The sequence below is a fragment of the Equus asinus genome, chromosome 7 (genome assembly GCF_041296235.1).
Source record: "Equus asinus isolate D_3611 breed Donkey chromosome 7, EquAss-T2T_v2, whole genome shotgun sequence".
Classification (NCBI taxonomy): domain Eukaryota; kingdom Metazoa; phylum Chordata; class Mammalia; order Perissodactyla; family Equidae; genus Equus; species Equus asinus.
Window position 1 is genome coordinate 74,599,274 of NC_091796.1, and position 16,199 is coordinate 74,615,472.

Consider the following 16,199-nt stretch of genomic DNA (forward strand, 5'->3'; position numbering starts at 1 on the left):
GAAGAATAGAGGGAGATGTTGACTGTTCCCACTGGGTAATAAACTACAGAGATGTCATGGAGACGTTGCTGAACCTCCACCAGCCTGGGCCCACACTGATCCTGTGCCTTTCTACAGGTGACCCTGCCCTCAGCATGAGCCACTGGATGTTTCATCAGCAGGCCCTGCAGGAGTACATTCTTATGTGCTGTCAGTGCCCCGCCGGGGGGCTGCTGGATAAACCTGGCAAGTGAGTGCCTCTCTCTGGGAAGGGAGGGCTGGGAATGGGGAGAGGGTGTGCCCCTCAGGCCTCCTCAGAACTACACGGAGCAGGTGCCGACCTTCAGAAGGGCTCCCTCTCCATCCAGCTGCTCAGTGCTGGTTTGACGTGGGTGGAAGCACCCCAGTCGGGCACACCCACTTCGAGTGCCATCGATCCTGGCCCATCCTTTCCCTCTGCTGACATGCACCCCCTCCCCAGATGGGTGAACAGATTGCTAGGTTGGTAGCTTTTATTTCCTCCTTTTTTAAAAAAACCAAACATTTAAATAGAACAGGATGCAGGATTTTAAAACGTCTAAGTGTTGCAAACAGAGATTATAATCATGACACCTATTACAGAGTAGATTAAATAACTTTAGTGCCATAATGAAAAAGGGAAATCAAGTCAGTCCTGTTCTCTTGCATGCACACACCCTGCTGTCAGCATCCAGGGTGAGGCCCAGCTGAAGGCCGGTCCCCTGCAGTTTATCAGGAAGGATTTGGCCCATTTCTAGACATTTTGGTATTTTTTTGAGAAATATATTAATTTAGCACTAGCACCACCCTGGAGGGCCCTTTCCAGAAGAAGCTGGAGGGACTGACTCTAAAATGACAGTTCCCACTGTTGGGCAGGCTGAAGGATGGAGCTTTGAAAGAGGCTGCTGGAGAAAACCAGGCTTCCTCGAGCCACGTGGAGGGCCGGGTGGGACGAGTGAGTGCCTCCCGGGCCTCTGGGCCTGTGCTTGCCTTCGTTGTTAGGGCTGTGCTGGGATGTTTGTGGGGAGCAGAGGAGTTCCTGCTCAGAGCCGCCCTATCCTTGCAGGTCTCGGGACTTCTACCACACCTGCTACTGCCTGAGTGGCCTGTCCATAGCCCAGCACTTTGGCAGTGGAGCCATGTTGCACGATGTGGTCCTCGGTGTGCCTGAAAACGCTCTGGTAAGGCGGGATGGGGGGGCTCAACACTCCTTCTCCATGGGGTCCCCCAGGATGGGGGCTTATGGGAGAGCAGAGCAGCCACTGTTGCTCTGCAGAACTGGCTCTGAGCATCTCCTGTGTGGACAAGGCTGGCCAGCTCCAAGTCCCACCCTCCCTCGGTTTGCAGTCCATTCGTGAGGATGTGACTGTGGAGGAAATGCACTTCGAGGCAAACTCAAGGTTTCAGGCGAGGGCTCCAATCTTTGACCCCGGCTTTGCGCCTTTATTCCAGGGTCTAGGACCTGGCCCACTTAGGATTAGTTGCCTCTCTCAGGAAACTTCCTCAGAGGCAGTAAGTTCCAGCATCTGCAGCCACGCAGCCCTCAGTGTATGGCTGACTCTGTCTTCTGGAGTGCTCGGCCTGTGGGCCATCTCTCCAGAGAAGCCTTCTCAGACCACCGTCTGTAAATGAGATCACCCCCAAAATACTCTGCCACAGCCCCCTGTCCCTGCCCTTCATAACACTCGGCACAATTTGTAATGTGTCTGTTTAACTTATTTCTGTCTGCTTCCCTCAAAAACTGTCACCGCATGTGGGCAGGATGCTCACACTGCATCCAGCCCCAGACCAGCCTGGCCACAGGAGATGCTCCTGAGCCTAGACGAGAATCCAATAAGACTGTCCACAGCCACCAAATGACGGGCCCTGTGTAGATTGTCACGAAATAGTTCCAACAGAAGAAGCACAAATGGCCAGTAGATGAATGAAAAGATGCTCAGCCTTATTAATAATCAGAGAAAATCAGAGTAACAGCCATTCAGTTTTTTCAAGTCTGAACATTTTTTCGTATTTGCCGCCTCTGCAACCCTCCTCCTTCCCCGGCGTAACCCTGTCCTGAATTTGACATTCGTCATGCCTACGATGTTTATGTGCTATTACTACACATGTATGTAGTTGTTTTATGTTTTCAAACTCTTTATAACGGTATCTACTGTACCACTTACTCTGCATTGCTTTTCTCACTGACCATTCTACTTCTGAGGTTTATCCGTGTTCATGTGTTGCTCTGGTTTATTCATTCAAACTCCTGTATGGTATTTCCTTGTACGAACGTACCCCAATTTATTTTTCTCCTCTCCTGTTGGTTAACACTGAGACGGTCTCGGGCTTTGCTGGTACAAACACTGTTAGTGAACGTGCCTGTGTGAGTGTTTCTCTGGGAGAGACTTGCCGGGTTGAAGGGAACAAACACCTTGGCCTTCACTCGGTGGCACTGAACGCTCCCCCACGTCCCTGTGCTGTTTCATGCTCACACAGCATGGAGACGAGTGGCTCCACAGTCAGACTTTTCCTTTCTGCCAATTTGGTGGATGTGAAATGGTGTCTCAGTTTTGCTTTGCATTTCCCTGATTATTGGCGAGGCGCGGCATCTTCTCAGATGTTTATTGGCTGTTTGTATTATGTCTTCTGTGAATTGCCTGCCAGCTCAGATCCTTTGCTCATTTTTTTTACCAATCTGCAATTTTAATTCTTTGCCTTTTTCTTACATATTTTGAGGGAGTTCTCTGTGTGTTCTTGATACTAATCCTTTGTCAGTGGTGTGTGTGTGGGGTGAACCTCTTCCAGTTTGTGACTTGTCTTGTCAAAGAAAAACTTGTCTTTCTTTTTAGTGTTTTTTTGTTAAATAGGAGACTTTAAAGTAAACAATTTAACTTGCTTTTTTGGCTTTTAAGGGTTTTTTTGGAGGGAGGGTTACTTAAGAAGTCTTTCCCTACCCTGAGGTCACAGATATATTTTCTTCTAAACAGTCTAAGGTTTTGCTTTTCCCATCTAGATTTTTAATTCTCTTGGACTTGGTTTCTGTCTATGGTAAGGGGTGGATATAATTTTGTTTCCATATGGATAACCAATTGACCAGCACCACTTGTTGACATTCACATCCTTTCCTACTAATGTGGGTCGTGGTGTCACACTCAGCTTTCCGCATATGATGTGACTCCGTTTCTGGACACTCGCTTCTGTTCCTTTGGTCTGTTTGTCTGCACTGTGTGTGTGTGTGTTTAATACACTGCAGGATTCAATTTGCTAGTATTCTTGGCTAGTATTTTTATGTCAGATTTTTTGCATGTATGTTCATAAGAAAGATTGATCTACAGTTTTGTTGTGTTGTATTGTTCTTTTCCAGTTTGTGTTTCAGGATAGTATCATAGCCTCAGAAAATTAGATGGTATCTTCCTCCCCTAGTTTTTTTTTTTGTCTTTGAAAAAGTTTGTGCAAGTTAGAGATGTTCTGTTTCTTGTACGTTTGATACCGTTGCCTGAGAAACCATCTAGGCCTGGTATTTTGAGGGGGTAACGGTGGTAGCAGAATAAGCAATTGTTATTATTGTTTTAATTTATTCACATAGGTTTTAAAGAATTTTTTCTTGAGTTAATTTTGAAAATTTATGTTGTTCTATAAAATTCTTCATTTTATCTTAATTTTTATATGTCTTGGCGTGAAGTCGCTCATAGCATTCTCTTAAATTTTTGGAATCTCTCCTGCAGTTACGTCTCCCCCTCCGTCCTCCCCGAGTGGGACAGTCCTGAACGTGGGCCTAGGATCATGCCCTGTCTCAGACCTAAAGTTTCTTTTGGGTTTCTGTGATGTAGTGGAATAATATAAAAGAATTTAAATATGGCCTAACACCTTTACTGTGTAATAGGGTTTGATCCTTTTTCTTGATTATAAATACGAATACATGTTCATTGTTTTAATCATTGGAATATATATAAGAATATAAATAAGACAATTTAAAACAATCAAATCAATGTTCCTATTTGGTGGATGTCCAATTTTTGCCTATTCATACACATCACATCTACAAAGACTATTTTAAAAACTAAGTTTGCGGGGCTGGCCTGGTGGTGTCATGGTTAAATTTGCACACTCTGCTTCGGCAGCCTGGGGTTCACTGGTTCGGATCCTGGGCGCGGGCATAGCACGGCTCCTCAAGCCACACTGTGGAGGCATCCCACATAAAGTAGAGGAAGATTGGCACAGATGTTAGCTCAGGGCCAGTGTTCCTCATACACACACGCACAAAAAGTAAGTTTGGGATAACACTGTGCATCCTGTTTTCCTCACTTACTATATTACAAGCATTTGCCCATATCATTAAATACTTGAAAGCATGTTTTTGATGGCTATATAATATTCCTTTGTGTCCCATGTACCATGAAATGTTTTTACCAGTACCCTGTCCTTGAGCATTAGGGCCTTGTGTGATAAATCTCCATGAGCATCTCTGACGATTTGTTATGCTAAATCCTTGCAAGTGTGTTTAGTGGGTCAAAGGCCGTGCACATTTCTAAGGACCACTGGGGTTGATTCGTTGGCATCTGTTCCTCTCTTTGCAGCAGCCCACTCACCCTGTGTACAATATTGGACCAGATAAGGTGATCCAGGCCACCATGCACTTTCTGCAGAAGCCGGTCCCAGGCTTCGAGGAGCATGAGGATGAGGCAACAGCAGAGCCTGCCACCAACTAGAGGACACGGGGTCCCGCGGCTCTTTTACCCACCTCCCCAGTCAGCCCAAGGTTTATACGTTTTGATACATACTGCATTCTGTGCGGCACAAGCCTTGGCCACCATGGAGCTATGGTTCTTTGTCTTTTCTTGTCAAAAAAAACAAAACCAATGGCTCTGAGTTTGGAGAACACAGTGGCATGGTTTTTTAAAAATTCTTTCCACTCCTGTCAAACCAAAAATCTGTCAGTCCATGTGGCACCTAAGCCCAGCTCTGGCCTGGCCAGGGTGGTTGGGGAATGGTGCATGCTGGGAAGAAGCAGCCCCTCCCCACCAGCTCTCCAGCCCGGACAGTCACATTGAATGAATCATGTCTCTGAGTATTACAGCTCCCAGAGTCACTGCTGCGATTCCCACTTGCATGGCACCATTAAGTTGCCAGGAAGGTGCCCTCCTGTGGGTGGAAATAGTCTGCTGCATGCTGAGTGGTAGGGGTGGGGAGCTTTGGGTCCCACCAAAATGAATTCTCCAGAAATAACCCTGGTGGGGCTTCACCAGGAGGTACCTGAGGCTCTAGCCTCCCACCCTGGTCATTTGCAAGGGAAAGGAGCTGGGGGTGGGGGAGAAAGGTCTCCTTGAGTTGTGAGTGCCTTCCCCCACACTGGAGAACTGAGCCACACATCACTCCAAGGCCGCGCTTGGTGCACAGGCAGGATTTGCTTTGGCCCCAGGTGTGGTGACTTAGACCGGGGAAACCAATTATGAGTGGAAAATGAACCTCTGGTTCAACTGCGTGCCAGAGGAAGCAGCCCCAGTGCCCACCCCCTCACCCCACTCCATCATGTACCGTGAAAAACCCCTCTGACGTCCTCCAGGCAGCGCCTGCAGCCCGTTCTGCATGTTTCCATCCTTCTTCCACCAGACTCCCAGCCTACCCTCCTCAAAGACAGTGTTGTCTTCTCACCCAGAGTATTAACACTACTAAGTCTTTCACCTTAATTTCTGACTCAGGATTTATTCACACCCTGCCCACTCCAGGCTCACAGAAAGAAGATCAAGTGGGAGACAAGCTGGCTACCGTGAAGGCAGCTGCCATGAAGGCAGCAGCCGTGTAGACCTGGCTGCAGCAGGCTGAGCACTGCCCGTGGTGTGCAGCTGGCAGGGCCTCTGCTGCCCACACGGAACCCTTTCTCGGTCAGTGGGGTGTTGAGTTGGGTCCTCTGTCCACGGCTCCAGTCACAGCCAGCTCCGTGTCGCTGACCTGGCCTTCACGGAAGCAGCTGTGAGCTGCGGGCAGATGGAGCTCGGAGATGCACCAGGAGGCTTTTCTCAAACACCCTGGCCAGCTGCTGCCTCTAATTCCCTATTGCTGTGGTGTACTGGGCTGTGTATTACCTCCTTGAAATAATAAAAGAATAACATTTTCCATGATGTCTCTCATTTGTGACTGGTACCAGGAAATTCCTTCAGAACGCCCAGTGTTAGGAGTTACTGAAGTTGTTCCCAGATGGCCAGTCTCCTCCTGTGTGTGAGATTCCAGACCACGGGCCTTCGTGATGACAAAGAGGGCTGTCTCGGGTTCTGCCCCCACATGCCTTCTGCAGTTGCAGACCCAGAAGCCTAAGGAGTGGGAAAGGCTCTGTGTTTCCCAAGCTCCCGGGAGCAATTCAGTTTCCTTTTGTCCCAGCACTCGGCACACATTAATGGTCTGTCTGTGTGTCTGTCTCCTCGACCTGACTGTGAGCAGGGCCTGTGCTCCTGAGTCCCAAGGCAGGCATTCAGCAACAAGTGGGTGAGTGGACATCTTGGCCAGAGGCAGGGAGTTGTCACAGGGACAGGCCGGAATCCTGTGGTCACCTGGCCTTCCTCATCTGGTGAGAGACCTTCCCCCCAGGGAGGCCAAGAAGGCAGGTGTTCTGGGGCCTGACCTTCCTAGATGGAAGAGAAGAGGGTCTCCTCAGAGGTACAGCATAAGCCAAATCCACATCCTGGAATGTAATTCCTGTCCCTGTGCTATTTTTGCCCTACTAGCAAAGGTTCAGACTACAAAGCGACATACTGAACTGCATTCTTCCTGTCACTACAACAAAAGGCCAGTCCTCTGACACCAGTAGCCCCAAGGTATTATGAGATTAATCACAGTGATAATTGGTGTGATTAAGACACAGAAGGGATTGCTTCAGTCTAAGCTGGCTTATACCAAGGAGGGAGGATTTGAGCTGGGCCCCAAAGAGTAGGTGAGTTTGGCCAGGTGGAGAAGACAGGGCTGTTGTCTGGTATTCTTATCTCAGGGAAGTTTACACTGGCATGTCCATGAGACTCCCTTTCTCCTCCTAGTCGGGTCTGGAGGATTTCCAGCATTCAAAGTGGATCTGGGAGATAAATTCTCAGATTTATCTTGTGGATCCTCAAGTAGAAAACACATAGAGCATTCAAGGTGGGTTACCCCAAATAAATATTTCCCCTATCAATAAAGAAATACAAAACTACACAGATCTCCAAATCCAGATGGGCCTCAAATTTCCCCTTGGACCCATCTCAGACCCACCTTGAGTGTCACGTAAGTTGGGAGGCTTGCCAGAGCCTGCTGTCAGAAGGAGAGTCTCATGGATCAGCTGGCACAAACTCCCCCGAGGTAACAATACCAGTCACCAGTATTCTGAAGCTGCCCTCTCTTCATGCTATCATTTCTGAGTTAGAAGCCACAGGTTAGAGTCTGGCCACTGCGTTGTGGACGACGCAGTAGTATCCTTGATGAAGCCGCTTCTCCTGAACACCTCACATGAGAGCAGAGGCCATATGTTAAATAACACTTCCCTGGTGGCCTTTCGTGGATTACGAACCTTAGATCTTGGTATGTTGCTTCCTTGCGATTTAACTTAGCAGAGAGATGGTGTTTAGAAAACCCTGGCAGGGTGGTGGCTTTCATGACCTTGGCTATTTCACCATTATTAACTGTCTATGCTGGACTTCTGGCAGGAGCCTGATAGCTGGAATTAAAAATGGAGCTCCCTGATTGCCCTGAGAGCACTATATTGTTGGCAGAAGTGGAAACCATTGGCTTCAGATCTCAGATGTACAGATAACAATGCTGACATTACATTATGGAAACTGAAGACCTTGTCTCTTAGTCCCATCATGTTTACATGGATCCCACCTCCTTATGGCAGTGGGTCACTGGGCTTCCTTAGGAATCTGCCAGTAGCTTCAGCATCCAAATTCAGGGGAAGGGAAAGGCCCAGGGTGGGAAATGAATGTTCTCATGCCTGCAGGCTTCCTAGACACTGTGGCCAGGGCTACTAAGATACAGGCACTGCAGAGGCCAAATCTTACCAAAGACATAGGACGTGTCTCATTCACTGGGATAAGTGCAGTTCAATACAAGTTTGCTTTCCTAAGGCTGGTAATAGGACCCGATGGGAATGGGCTACAGATGCCTATGATGGAGGGCTACTCTGTTGCTTCCATTTGGGGACACGGGTATTCATTTTGGGAGAAGTACTTTGCTAATATTTTATTCTCCCACCATCTACACCAGGGGGCAGCAAACTTTCTTTGTAAAGGGCCAAAGAGTAAATATTTTAGGCGTTGCAAGCAACTACTCAACTCTTCTCTGCCGCTGTAGTGCAAAACAGCCATAGACAAAGTGTGGCTGTGTTTCAGTAAAACTTTATGAAAACGGGAGTTGGGCCGGATTTGGCCTTGGGTTTGCCTACCCCTGATCTAGACTAAATCCCATTTATATTCATTCAACATCTTTCCACATCTTTCATGGCTGGGGTGCTTTCCACGTAATATTAGTGTCAGACAACAAATGTACTTAGTAAAGTTTGGACCAAACGTTGTAGCCACCCATATACACTGCCCAGGGCACTCACTGCCTTTGAACAGGAAAGAGAATTATATGATTTAAGATATTGTTACAACTGACAGAAAGCCTGACCCAAACTGGCTTAAAGCAAAGAGGAAACGTGCTGACTCATAAACTAAAATGTTTAAGAATTAGCTTGGCTGGCTGAGTGGCTCAGTAGGTTTCTCTGGTCTCTCCGTCTCTCTATATTAGCTCCAACCTCAGGGACTCTCCATGTGGTTGTAAAATGGCAGCAGCGATAGCTCCAGAACTTATATATCCTCTTAGCCTCAAGCTCAGCAGACTAGGGCAGCTGGCACTGTCCCAGCCTTCCGTCCCTGTGAGTATCATTACATTTCATTGGGTTTGATCAAGCCAAGTGCCTTTCTGAGAAGCAGCCCAGTGGCCAGGAGATTACAGTGCACTGATTGGCCTAAATCTTGGTCACATGCTTCTCTGAGTGGGAAATGGGGCTCCATCAGAAGCACATGGCCTAAGAATGGGGAAGGAATGAAGCCCCCAGTGCAAATTAGGGTTGTAGCCAAAAGCGGGAAATGGATGCTAGAGAAGTAAGTCACCATTGTTCTACACAATGGTGGACTCTCACTGTAGTGGACATTGCTGGCATCCTCCCCTCCCCAACTGTGGCAGCCGAAAGGCTTGCATGGGTTTCACTCCCCCTCCTACTACCAGGGCCAGGCCCTGATTGGCCTAAGCCAATCATTTAAATCCATCCTTCTTTGCTTTAATAATTTCTGCAGGTTTGGTAATAACCCAGGCCTAAGCCAATCAGCATGGCTTGTCCTCATGACTGATTCAGAGCCAAGCATATGGCCTAAAATAGACTAGAGAGAGAGAGAGAAGCCCTGGACATTCGATGGTAGGGAAGAGCAGCTCTCTCCTATTAAGGATGGTGGAATGTGTGGCCTGGGACTCCTACAACCATTTCCCTAGCTAGGAGGAAGCCAGCCTTAGAAGCCACTACACACAGACTCCCTGAGAGACTTACTGAGAAACATGGCCAGGACCCTGATCACACTGCTCCTGGGGCCTGCTCGGCCTCTGGATTTTTCAGCTATGTGAGCCAGTTTGAGTTGGATTTACTATTACTTGAACCCAAAGCATTCTAACACGTATAAAACTCTATTCCAAATTAGCCCCAGGGCCATGAAGGTCCTTACCTGCTGCCTGAAGAACACTGACCGCCCTTGCCACGTCCACCCAAACAATAAAGCCTAAGAGCGTCCCTCCTGGTCCACCGCCTATCCTCATCTGACCTCTGACTCAACCTCATGAGGTGGGTGAGGCAGGTGTGTTATCTGCATTTCACAACTAGAGAAACAGGTCAGAGAGCTTCAGTGAATCACCCAAGGTTTCCTAGTTCTCAAGTGGCAGTCTGGCCCTGAACCCTGATCTGCTGCCTCCAGCATCCATGTGGTTCCACCACCCCAGGGCTCTAACGGGGGTGACGTGGGTGGTCTTGGGGGGTGGGAGACAGGAGCTAAGCATGCATGGGTTACCTCCAGGGCTGGATGGCTGCGGCCCTGAACGCCTGCCCCCGTCTTTTACCAGAATGAGGATGGTGACAGCCAACAGCAGGACAGGGCTCAGCTCAGCTGTCTAACTGTCCTCCATTCTCTGCCAAGTCCCTGGCACAGAGTGACGCTCCTTGCAGCAAATGTGTGCCACTCCAGTGCAGAATGTGACGCTGTGTGACTCACAAGCAAGGCCGAGGTGAGTCAGTCTTTCCTGGAGCTGACCACAGCCCGGATGGCGGCCAGCCTTCTCTAGCCCGGCCCGGCATGCCTAACCGGTTCCTGGACATCCTCTTTCACTTTCCCGAAAGAACTACCTTGCCTCTGCTTTTCACCAGCTGGTTGCAGGAGGTTCAGAGGACGGTGCCAGGTGGCTGATGTACCTCCCTCCTACTTCTCAGCACGTGCAAGAACAAAACCAGGCAGGCGGGGCAGGCTGCTCATCACCAGCCCAGCTTAATGGGAAACTTGCCCTGCCGTCTGCCCCCCAACCCCCGGGAGAAACACAGCTCTTGCAAAATAACAACAACGCATTTTTAAAAATAAACTTTTTGTTTTAAAATAGTTTCAGACTGACAGAAAAATTGCAAGGATAGTACACAGACTTCTCACATACCCCTTAGCCAGTTTCCCCTGTTGTCATCGTCTTACATGAATATGGTTTGTCACAACTAATAAACACTATTGATCCATTATTATGAACTAAAGTCCATACTTTATTCGGATCCCTTAGTTTTGTACCTGATGCCCCTCTATCTCAGGATCCCATCCAGGACACCTCATTGCATTTAGTTGTCACATCTCCTCAGGCTGCTCTTGGCTGGGACAGTTTCTCAGACTTTCCTTGTTTTGGGTGACCTTGACAGTTTTGAGGAGTACTGGTCAGGCGTTTTGTAGAATGTCCCTCAACTGGGATCTGTCTAATGTTTTTCTCATGGTTAGACTGGGGCTCTGGGTTTGGGAGGAGGACCACAGAGGTACAGTGCCCTCTCATCACCTCCTATCAAGGCACATCCTATCAACACGGCTCACCACTGATGCTGCGAGCCCTGGTCATCTGGCTGAGCTGGTGTCTGTCAGGTTTCCCCACCAGAAGGTTCCGCTTTCTTCCCCTTTCCATACTGTACCCTTTAGAAAGAAGTCTCTGTGCACAGCTCACACTTAAGGAATGGGGAGTTATGCCCCACATCCTTGAGGGTGCAGTATCTGTGTAAATTATTTGGAATTCTTCTGTATGGGAGGCTTGTCTATTCTCCATTTATTTATTTATTTATTCAATCATTTATTTACATCATGGACTCATGAATATTTATAATCCATGCTTTGGGTTACGTTCCAATACTGTGCTATTTTCTTGCTCAAATGGTTCCAGCTTTGGCCATTAGGAGCTCTCTAAGTTGGCTCTTGTGTCCCTTTGACATACTCACACTTTCTTACTTTTAATAGTAATAATGGATTTTTCATCGCCTTTCTTTCAGGAAGTATTGCATGTTGATCACTGTTGACACTGGATGATGGGTTCATGGGGGTTCAGTATACTACTCTCTCAACCTTTGCTCACATTAAATTCTTTACAAAATAGAAAGTACTGCGTGTTGGCTACCTTGGATGTGAGACTTCATGTTGCCATGTGCTGTACCTGGGCCACATCTGCTGTGTCTGGGCTGATGGGACAAAGGGGATGACAACAGCCTGGGACTTCAGCTGCCAGGGTCAGAGCAGGCTCACTGTCACAGCTCTCTCAAGGGGGAGGCTAGGTGGACCCTAGGGCTGCAGGGGCTCTGCTCCCCAGCTGTGCTGACCAGTGCCTGGCTGGACAGGGGTGAGCACGCTGCAAGGGGCACCTTGGTGAGGTGGATGACCATCGTGATGATGAAATGAGTACCCCGGAGATCTACGCTGTGCTCCTGAGGAAGGCTAACACTTTTTTGGGCTCTACCCAAGTCTCCCCACCTCCCTCGGGAGCAGTAGCGGCCATGGACCTGGATACCAAGGCGGCCAGTGAACGTGGTGGAACGTGGTGATCCAGCCCATGCAGTGGCCCACCTTCCCTGCACCAGCAGCCTCTACCCAGCCTCTCTGCACACTGCATGGGGAGCCCAAGGCTGAGGGAGGAAGGAGAGCACACCAAGAGCTTGAGAAGTAATAACCTGGCCCTGTTCCTTGCTGCTCCCATATGCCAACCCTCTCCTCGAGGGCCCCAGCTTCTCAACTCCTCTGGCATGTGCATTTGTGCCATGGGCACGAGGCTGGTCTCCATCTACTCTAAGCTTCTTGAAAGCAGGGCCCAGGCTTCATCAGCTGCCCCAAATCTCCGCAGTGCCTGGCTCACAAGAATACGTGCATACCTGTGAGTTGAACTCATGCAAAGGCAACCCCAGAACTGACCTAAAAGTGCACAGAGATGAACGTACACTTGAGGGCTGGAGCCCACTGCATTTGTGGGGTACTCGTGGTAGGTCAGGTACTGCACCAGGGGTGCAGCAGCAAGCACAGAGACCAGCGCCTGGCCTCCTGGAGCTTCCAGTGAGAAACACCTGCCCAAGTGTCCGTAGCAGCTCTCTACAAAGAAGGGGGCCCTAGACTCATTTCCTGGATGGGAACCACAGTCGAGTTGTTGGAAACAGAGATCCCCTACGCGAAGTCTCCCACTAGCCTTCCAGTAGGTATTTGCTGTAGACGTGACATTCCTCCTCTCAGCTGGCTGGCCTTGCTGTGGCCTTTTGGCCCAAAGCTGTCAGCTGCTGTCCTTTAGCCCCAGATCTGCCCCTGCCACCTCCAAGCTGTTGATGGCACTGGGAGATAGGAAACAATGAAGCTCTCCAGCATGTGCGTGGGAGCCACACTGCCAGCTGGACTCCTCTGGCTGGTGACGTGTGACCAGGGGTGTGGGTGGCAGCTCTGCACGCCCATTTGGTTATTTCTTGAACCAGACTTTGCATGGCTCATTGGGCCCTTGCGGGAGCCGGCTTATACAGTGTGTGCCTCTCCCCACTGGCCTGCCGTGGTAGCCATCAGGTTTCTGTTTTTCTTGGTAGGAGACTCAAACTCTCACCATATTCGGCATTGGAGTGGAAGGTTCTGGCACAGATTTATTAACACTGGATCCTTGATTATTATTCTTTTTTTTTCTCTGGCCTTTAATTTACTAGTAAAAATTAGCACAGACTGTGCTGGATAAGGCTGGAGGTGGACAAGGGCCCCACTCCTGCAGTGGACATCAGAGGAAAACAATGCTGAATGGGGCCTGGCAGTCAGAGCAGGCCTGCTGGTACAGCTGGCATCCAGCATGGGGAGAAGGATGGAACCCGCTCAGCTGGTTGTAAATTGTCCAGGGCCACCTGTTTGGCTCTCTTCTAGACACGCCTATCCTGCTAGGTGTGTGTGTGCATGCATCAAGCACATACAATCAGCCAGGGTGAGCTGAAGCACGTGGGCCCTGGGGTCCAGTCATTAGACCACAGAGCAAACAGGCTGTAGTCTGTCCCCACCTCACCCTACAGGGCAGACTCTGCTCAAGGGGCCCCTGCACGGGAAGGCTGAAAAGCGAGGGCTCGACCCTATCCAGACCAGGCCTTTCAGGAAAGGCTGGGCAGGCACAAGATGGGCTTGCAGTATCTCTGTGCCTAGCACAGTGAGGACCACCAGGGATTACAGAAATATGAGCTGAAACCAGGACGGCGAACAGGTGAAGTAACCAGTAAGGTAATGGTTAATGGTTCTGATCCAGCCAGCAAGCGTCTATCTCATTTCTCAAGTCCAGATTTTTTCAAATGGTAACATATTCATGGTCTTGCTTGAGTTCCTTCAGAAATTAAGAAAAGCCTGTCTGTTACCACCCTTTGGTAATCCACACATATTTACTTCCCTTTTCTTTTAAGGATTTTAATACATTGAAGGATGGGGTGTAACAAAACCCAAACAGAAATGGTTGCACAGCCCAGGATCTACGATGGCAGACAGACCTAAGAATTGCTAACATTTGAGTACTTACTAAGCGCCAGGCACAGTTCAAGGTTTTCACGCTTACGCCTTTAGGCCTCACAGTGGCGTTTTGTGCTCTTGCTGTCCTGTGATGCCTCAGGAAACCTGGGTGGTATCACCCAGAGCCAACCCAGACAGGCAGGCTCAGAGCCTGTGACTTCAACAACCCAGGCGCTGGTTCTGAAGCTCCTCAGGCTCCTTGCCCAACCCTGACCCTGACGAAGACAACACCAGCCAGCTGGGTGATGACGGTTTGCTGGGCGAGCCTCCAGAAATCATGTGGGGACCTGCCTGAGGCCGTCACTCCAGTCCTGCGAACGGTTAGGCCTGCTTATCCAACCTGGGCAAGAATGGGTTATGTGGCCAATTTGATTTTGTACCTGAGGAATTATCTAGGAACTATTTTTGTTTATCCCTTTCCCAGGGAAAGTCTGGAACATATTAATTAGCCCATGCCTTAGTAAACCACAAACACTGAAGGACACCCCGTCTCAGCCCATTCACAATCTAGCAGTGCTTCAGAAGGGTCCTCATTCTCAGCATGGTTTCTCCAGGGCACGTTCAATGCAGAGGCTGACAAACTCCTTTCCCCTGCCTGGGTTTCCTCCTCAGGCTAGAGAAACTGTTTTGAACAAAGAAAGGCTCCAGTTTCATTTTCCCAGAGGCTGTCCAGAATGGAGCCCGGCAAACAGGCCTGAGAGACAGCTTTGCTCTGGCTGGCGTATAAACCTGCCTGGTGACCAGAGGGCAGCTGGTGCGCAATACAAAAACAGGTGTTGCCCATGACATCACTTTTGCTCAGGGCTTCAAAAGCGGATGGCTGGGCAGCCCTGGGCCAGCCCTCAAGAGTGTTCAAGCCCCACCGGGAGAAGGCAACCACCATCAAGGCAGCCCTCTCCACCGCACCATGTAACAAGCCCCTCTCCCATCCCCCACTCTTCTCCAGTGCAGCCTCAAAGCACCCAGCCTCAGACCCACTTTGCTCATTCAGCTCAGCTATGTTCACTTTCCTCAGCAGCTTCCTTTTGTTCCCTGGGTTATTTTACTTTTGGGAGTCAAACCTGAGTGCGTGAGAACGACCTGGGAGAGCTTGTTAACAGACTGACTCTGGCTCTTTGCTTTAGGTCAGAAGGGCAGGAGCCCAGGAATCCTTTTAACAAGAACCCCTGGGCATGGCCCAAGGACCCCACTTTAAGTGAACACCACCACGGGGGCTGCTGAGCAATTCTGCCTGGGCAGGCTACCCAGTGGCCAAAGTTCAGAGATGCCACTGAATAGCGGAGGGAGGGAATGGCCGAGCCTCACCTGGGCTGACACTAGATCTAAGGTCGCCACGGGGGCCTCTTTGGTTTTGAAGAGTGTGTGAGCCCAGTCCTGGGGTCCCCTGCTGTCTCTTACTCACCCTGCCTTGTGAGGAGAGGGCACATCTCAGGGGCAGGAAGCATTTGTGAGACTTCAAGTCTACCCTCGCACACCCCGGGAAGGCTGCAGGAGCTAGATTTTTCCATCTGCAGATTCAGCCCTGGTCACACACTCCGTGTGGATAATGACAGCGGGCGCCTGAGTGCTCCCTGAGTCCTGAGGTCAAGAGCATTAGAAGCATTGTTTCCTTTAATCCTCACACTCACCCTGTGAGGTGAGTGCTATTATCCTCCTCACTCCTGGATGACACTGAAGCTGAGAGGAGGAACTAGCCCCACGTCACAGGCTATTGACAGAGCTCGGATCTGGAACGCAGCCCGCCTGACTTGAGAGCCCAAGCATCAAAGACAGCACACTATTATTAGAGACCAAACTCTGCTTTCCGCACTCCCAGTGCAGGGCTCCATCTCCTCTCCTCCACTAGGCTTGTTTTTAAAACCTGTCCCAGCTCAGATGACAGCTCTGTGAGCTGAGGTAATTATTTGCTGAAGTTGTAGCTCCTCTGCACATGGAATTAGCATATCAAGAATTTGAAAACCTGGGCCATTTAAAAGACCCTCGCCCTTGGGGCAACTGTAAAGGCAGGAAAATACGAAGCTCACCACTGCGAAAGGGAAAGAGGTGGACAAGACCCTCAGTGAGGCCACCTGCTGCAGTGACCAAGCACATCTCCAGGTTCCCTGGCTCTGTGCAGGACTGTCCCGAGCACAAGGCAGCGAGGAGAATGAGGAGAGACAGTAA

The 16,199-nt window shown here is 49.6% G+C and overlaps 1 protein-coding gene across 2 annotated transcripts in view; it reads left to right on the forward strand.

Moving 5' to 3' along the window:
* The window catches only part of FNTB (farnesyltransferase, CAAX box, subunit beta), a 65,643-nt gene extending 59,550 nt beyond the window's left edge, over positions 1 to 6,093 (forward strand). Inside the window, exons 10-13 of one of the 2 annotated variants that reach the window (XR_001401499.3) lie at positions 118 to 229; positions 1,064 to 1,178; positions 4,557 to 4,738; positions 5,706 to 6,093. Coding sequence is in view for 1 of the 2 variants with exons in the window: in XM_014862612.3 (XP_014718098.1) it covers positions 118 to 229; positions 1,064 to 1,178; positions 4,557 to 4,688 (359 nt within the window). In the remaining variant the exon portion in view is untranslated. Of the gene's footprint in view, positions 1 to 117; positions 230 to 1,063; positions 1,179 to 4,556 lie in introns of both variants that reach the window. The other variant, XM_014862612.3, reaches the window with a different exon arrangement.
* Positions 6,094 to 16,199: the final 10,106 nt, after the last annotated feature.